The 6,493-nt window shown below is 63.5% G+C and overlaps 1 protein-coding gene across 1 annotated transcript; it reads right to left on the bottom strand.

Annotated features, from left to right (window-relative positions):
- Nucleotides 1-673: 673 nt before the first annotated feature.
- CBX4 (chromobox 4) lies at nt 674-5,778 on the bottom strand. Its single transcript, XM_035026344.1, has 4 exons — nt 5,771-5,778; nt 5,422-5,487; nt 3,165-3,231; nt 674-2,898 (listed from the first exon to the last, which is right to left on the bottom strand). Exons 1-4 carry the CDS (start codon nt 5,776-5,778, stop codon nt 1,486-1,488), a joined length of 1,554 nt encoding a protein of 517 aa, XP_034882235.1. The 3' UTR covers nt 674-1,485.
- Between the last annotated feature and the right edge of the window lie 715 nt (nt 5,779-6,493).

The following is a 6,493-nucleotide window of genomic DNA, read 5'->3' as shown; positions in this document are numbered from 1 at the left end:
CGCTCGCTGCGCCTCCAGTCGGAGCCTCTGGCCTGGTGGTTTCCGGGGAGAGAGGCTGGCAGAGAAAGAGCCTCGGCGGCTTCCTCGGTGGGGCGGGGCCAGCGATGCCAGCAAGCGACGCTAGAGAGGGTGGGAGGGTCCCCTCCCCGCCGAACCTGCCTTACTGGGCAGGGATTATTAAGAACACCCCTGCCCCACCGGAGCCAGCGCCTGGGTGTGTGGCGCACCGGGTGGGTGGGGGGCAAAGATCAGCAGGTGCCGGGCGGGTGCTGCGCGCGCGGCTGCGGGGTAAGGGGGGCTAGCCCCACCCACTCCTCCGCGCCGCTCGTTCACCCCTGCACCCCTCCCCCACCACGCGGATCCCCGGGTCGCCAGCGCCCAGGGCCCCGCCGGCCCGAAAGCCCTGGGGCGGGGGCGACGCTGACGCCCCCTCCCCCCGCAGGAATTCCCCTCTCCGTGGGAGCGCCTCTCGACTTCCGGGGAGCAGGGTCACTCCCTGGGCGCGGGCGCCTCTGCCCGTGCAACCGGTCCGCTTCGCCTTTGCAAAAGGTTTAGCGCAGGACGCGAGGAGGTTTCCTCCCCGAGACCTAAGGTGTAAGGGGGGCGGGGAGAGGGGCCCAGCCGCCTCCTGAACCTCCAACGCTCCGTCTGCGCTGATCTCAAACAGCGAAAATGCACCTTCAACATCTCCATTTAATATTTACATTCAAGCAGGTAATAATTGGAAGCTTATAGTTTAGACATTTCTAGTAGCAGCAGTTTCTAGAGAGCTCGTTTAGCCTTTAAACAAACTTTTTTTTTTTTTTTTGCACATAGAAACAACACATCCATGTGTACAGTATCAAAAAATATATACCAACATTACTGGTATTGCAGTTCCAGGAAGGGGAGGAAATGAAATCAACCGAAATACTGAATGAACAGGAAGAAAGGTCAACAGAAAATAGTTTGTCTGATATAGAATATAACATGATCTAGAGGAAACTCCATAAATCTAGGTTTTTATATTTCAATATATAAATACCTACAAATAAATATATATATATCAGCCCGAAGGGGGTGGTCGGGCCTTTTGAGCTCAAACAATACATTTCAATAATAACACCACTTACAAACGGGAGTAAAGTCTGCACTTGACAAGTTAGCACGGTTAAAATATAATACTATAACTCTGAGACCCAGGCGCTGTGGCTGCCCTGTCAGTCCCGGAGGTCCACGAGGGAGGGGAGGTCCAGCGCGGGGATGGGGCAGGTCGGGGGCGACCGCAGGCACCGCGTGGCAGGAGCCAGTGCCGGCCGGGGGGCAGGCCCCAGCCAGGAGCCGACAGCGGGGCGCAGAGGGACGCGGATACTGCGGCTCCCGGGCGTCCACGCACCAGGGCAGGCCCGGATCTCCCGCAGCTGGCGAGAGAGGAGGAGTCCGCCCGTAGGCACCAGGTGCTAAGCCACCCGCGGGGACGACGCTTCCCCTTCCGAAGCCCTCCGGCTACACCGTCACGTACTCCTTGAACGTGACGGTGAGGCAGTTCGCGGTGACGTCGGTGATAATTATATTCCCAAAGAAGGGCTTGAACTCGCTCAGCGGCTCCTCGGGCTCGTCCTGGGCCTCGGCTGGAGGCTTCTCGGCTGCCGTCACCGGCGCGGCTGCCACGGCCGCCACCGTAGCGGGCGCCTCGGGCTTCACTTGGAGGGCGCTTGGGGGCTCCCCGGCTTCGCCGCGCGTCTTGACGCAGCGCAAGTCTATCGGCTCGTCCAGATCCGAGTCCAGCAGGATGACCTCGGGCTGGGGGAGGGTGGCGGTGGGGGGCACGTCGGTGGGGTGCTCGGCGGCCGGGCTACCCCCCAGGCAGGTGGGGGTGCTGATGCTGCGCGCCGTTAGGCGCTTTTTGCAGGGCTCGCGCTCGCCGTGGGTCTCGGAGAGGCAGCGCTTGCGCGCGTGGGAGAGATTTAGGCCGACCGAGTGGTGGTGGTGGTGGTGGTGGTGGTGGTGGTGGTGATGGTGGGAGGGCGGATGGGAGCTCCGGGCCGGGTCCCAGGCCAGCAGGTCGGGCTTGGTGGTGAGCTGCAGGGGCTGCTCGCCAAAGGCCTCCTTGGTCGGGGACAGCTTGCGGGAGCCGGCGTCCTGGGGCTGCGGGTCGCCGGCCCCCGGCGCCTCCTCCTCCCTCCTCTTGGACGGCGCCTCCGCCTTCTTCTCCTCGGCCCCTGCTGCCTTTTTGAAAGTCCTGTCGGCCGGGGGGTGGCGCTCCTCGGCGGCCCGCTTCTTGTGGCTGGGGGAGCGCGCCTCGCCCTCGGCCGCCTCGCCGGACTTGATCTTCACCGCCTGCATGCCATTCTCCATGTATTTGCTCATGACGATCACGATGCGCCCATTCTTGTTCTTGTTCTTGACGATCTTCATCTTGCCCCCAATCCCGTTGCCCGTCACCGCCTCTTTGGGGGCCGGCGTCATCCCATTGGGAGGGCCCTTCTCGGAGCCCTTGCCTGGAGCCCCGGCCGCACCGGCCAGGGGCTTCACAGCTCCCAGGTAGCCCTTGGCCCCCGCGCCGTGGGCCCACTTGTCAGGCGGGTGGCTCTTGGCGCCCAGGTCCGGGCAAGTGGGGCTGGGCGCCTCCTTGTGGCCGCCCTGGTACTGCAAGTCGTACATCTTGGGGTCGGGCTGGTAGGGGTGGTGCTTCTTGCTGTTGAGCTGGTAGTAGTACTTGCCGCTCTTGCCTGGCGGTGGGGGTTTGCCGGCTCGCTCCTTGCTGTGCGGCTGGTACTGGTGGTGCTTCTTGCTGTTGAGCTCGTACTGGTGGCCCTGGCCCTTGCCCTGAGCACCCAGCTCCAGCTTAGAGCGGTTGTCTGCAGAGGAGTCCTGGAGTCCGGTCAGCACGTTGGAGCGACGGGCAAAGGTAGGTACCTGGGGGAAGGAGGCAGGGATGCGAGGGGAGGTGAGAAGAGGAATAGGGCCAGCCCCAGAGCATGCCTCGAGCCTCAGGAGTGTCCCAGCCCCAAGCGGGTCAGCAGCTGCGTTATAGGGCCAGCGAGTTGGAGGTCAAGTGGAAAGGAAGTGGAATTGGGTGCTCTGCAGAAACTCTCCCTGCCCTCTGGGCCTGGAGGCAGATCAGGTGACAATGGCAAGGGAAAGACTAGTGGACAGGCCCCGGGCCCAGCAAGTATATTCACCTGCACCACCAGCGGCTTGGGCTTCGGCCCTCTCTTCCGATATCCCATCAGCTGCTCCTGCCGTTCCCTGGGGGCGGGGGGGGGGGGGGGAGAGGGAACAGAGAGCAGCGCTGTTAGCCTCAGGGTCACGTCCCCTCCTGCTACGATCCAACCTGCAGTGACGCCTGCCCCCCACCCCCACCCCCCTTCCGCGAACAGCCAGGCCAGAAAGACCCAGAGGGATCAAGGGCTCAGGGCAGAAGGTCGCCGGTGCCGCCAGCTGGACGCCTCGGTCCGGTCCCAGAGCCCCGCTCTGTGCTCTCACCGACCCTCCTCTGCCCAAGGGGTCCTCCGCGAAGGGGTTCCCCATCTCTGATATCCGCACCTGAGCTGGCGCCTCCCGCAGCCTTGCCTCTAGGCCGGTGAGGCGGCAGCTGGGCGCTAGGTTGATGGCACGGGCGCCCACTGCCTTGGGCCCGCGGCCCTGCGCAAAGTGAGGTGGGCGCGGGGGTCCAGGGCATGCAAACAAGCCCCAACGAGGTGTGCGCCGAACACGTCCCTCCCCGTCAGAGGCACGGGATGCTAATGACCTCATTAAGATTCAGATAACGAGTGCCGCCGGCAGAAGGGAGGACTCGTTTTTTTAAAGGCCAGGCACTAAACAGGGGGAGGGGCTGCGCCCTTGTTTACACGGCGGCAAATGAGCCAATTAGGGGCTGGGGGCGGGGGCCGGCCGCAGAGGCCACGGCCTGGCCAGGTTCGCAACCACCTGGTGAACCGGCTCTGGGTCCGCCTGGGCGGGGCGGCTGGGCGGAGCGAGGCGGGGCGGTGCCCACAAGCACCGCCTCCTCGCCGAGCTGGGCTCCCGGCCGCCTCGATTTCCAATTATTAATAAAGACACCAGAGGTAGCGCCGGTCACCACAGCTGCCGGGCTTCCGCGGGCCGCCTGGCGGAGGGTGACCCGAGCCTGGGGGTCAGATCGTCCCAGCACGGCCCAGCCTTCCATGGGAGAAGGGGGCGCCCCTCCTGCGTTTGCAAACGTTGCAACCCGTTCCCCGGCCAGGAACTCGCTCTCCAGCGACCCCAGGCACCCCCCTGACCGTGGGCGAACCCAGGGGAGTTCCGTCACGCCTAGGGGCCCGGGCCGGGGCCTGACTCCAAAGTTGCGTGGCATTGCAACAGCCTGCGTTTTAATTCTTCGGGGACCCATTATGCAACATGGCATCAGCCGCTGACACGGTTACAGGGTGGTGAACTCCCAGGTGGAACCGGGGCAGGAACCCTTCTCGGCGCCCCCCTGCGTCGCGGGAGAGCAACTTCCCCGCCGGTCGCTCGCTCGGAGAGTCTAGAGTTTACAGTTTTAGCGCCAAATGCGGCGCAGGAAATAATGCAAAATAAAAGGGGGCGGGGGGATGGAAGGCAGCGGGGTGGCCGAGCTCCTCGGACTCCGGCCATGCCTCCCCTCCTCCCCCCCCCCCCCCCCCCCCCGCCCTCCCCCCCTTCTGTCCTCCCCGAAACAGAGAACCACAGCCACCGGCCGTGGATCCAGCTGCAGCAGCTGCAGCGTGACAAACATCTGTGCGCACGATGAGCCCCTCCACCACCAGGCAGCTCCCCTCCCACACCCTTTGGGCCAAGCTCCCCCTGCCCCAAGGACGGGGGCGACACCCACGGAGGAACCCAGTGGGGGGTGTGAAGGGCACCCAGCACCAGACAGGCTCTACCCCCTCCTGATCCCAAGCTCCCCGGGGGGTCGAAGGTCGGGAGCGGGGTGGTCAAGGCCTTGTCAATTTTTCTCCAGTCCCCAACAGGTTAAGTGCAGTTCCCTGACGTCCGGCGGTTTCACAAGGCCAGCTCCCTTGGAGTTGCCCCGAGAGGTGCTGGTGCCATGCGCCCAGCGGCTACAGCAAAGCAGCACCTAGGCTCCGGGGGTGCGTTGAGAGGGGGGCCCGCGGGGGGCCAGAAGCAGCCTCGAGGTCTCTGGGCAGCGGCAGGGCCACCCGAACGCACCCTCCTCGCAGTTCCCCCCAAAACACCAGCCTCGCCTCCTCCGGTCCCGCCCCCCCCCCCCCCCGCCCGCCCCCGGCTGCCGCAACAGCCAAGGACGTTGGTTAAGAGAAGCCGAGGCCGCAGCCGTGCCTGTGCAGGCCCGTCGGGGGAGGGGGCTCCCGCCGGCCCCCTCCAGGCCCTTTCCCTCTTTCCTACTGCTGCGTGGCCCCCTCTCCCATTCCCATATACGGTCACGGCTGCGGGCGGCGGCTGCTGGGGGACGCTCACCTGTTCTGGAAGGCGATCAGCAGCCGGGGATCCAGGATGTTCTCCTCGGGTTCCCACGTGTTATATCTTGCAAGGGAAAAGGGAGGGGACACGGCGTAAAAAAAACCGAGCCAGCTTTGCGGCCTCCAGGTGGGGAATGACATAAGGCCCTGCTCTGTCTTCATGAACCGAAAGCTATTTAGCTGTGGATGTGGGGGGTGGAGGGGAGATTTCTGCAGGCCTGACACGGTCCCCGACACCCCCCCCCCCAAGTCAAAATAAACACACAAGGGCAGGAAGAAAGGGGAGGGGTAAGGAAAATGAAACTAGCAGTTTATTTTGCAGTTGTCAAGAATTTTAAGCATGCTACTGCGACATGTTCCAAAGCCACTTTGCTCACCAGGAACCCTGCGTGCAAAGCCGCGGAAAGGCAAAGTCGCAGTCCCCCTCCTCTCCCCAGCCCCGAGTCTCCGCGAGGGCTTCAGCTGTTCTCCATTTGACCCCTAATCCGATCACCGTCCGCCAAGCGGGGGCCCCCCCGCACGCCCCCTCTCAGCTCTGGAGCCCGGTGTCACGGGCAAGCACCCCCAAATACTCGGCAATATAAAAATATGCCTGTGTGTGTGCGTGTGTGTGCGTGTGTGTGTGTGTGCGTGCGCGTCTGTCTCCATCCGGTGCCTTCGCATTTCAAATTAAAAAAAAAAAATTCCCCACCAAAAGCGTCGCAGTGACAGTTCCCAACATTTTCTGTCTTTTTTCTTCCTCTCCCCGCACCACTAGGAGGGAAGAGGCACACAATTGCATTTTCGTCGCTTTTTAATTTTTTTTTTTTTTTTGGTTTTGCAATATGGAGCCGTTCGGTGGAGGGAAAGGGGAAAGGAGCCATTTTCTGCTGCACATCAGTCAGTGCCTGCGCCCTCCCTCCCTCCGCCGGCCTCCCCGGCTCGGCCCCGCGTCTCTCGAGCTCCTCCGGCTCCTTTTAGTGCATAAATTAGTGATGGCATTTCCCGGAGAGCGGAGCACAACACAGGGCGCCGGGCTCGGGCTCGGCGGCTCGGCTTCCCCAGTGCCTGCCACCGACTTCCCCACCCCC

This window comes from Mirounga leonina, unplaced genomic scaffold (genome assembly GCF_011800145.1).
Source record: "Mirounga leonina isolate KUSES-001 unplaced genomic scaffold, KU_Mleo_1.0 Mir_197, whole genome shotgun sequence".
NCBI lineage: Eukaryota > Metazoa > Chordata > Mammalia > Carnivora > Phocidae > Mirounga > Mirounga leonina.
Note: the sequence above shows the minus strand (reverse complement) of the source record. Positions and strands in the feature narration are given on the sequence as shown.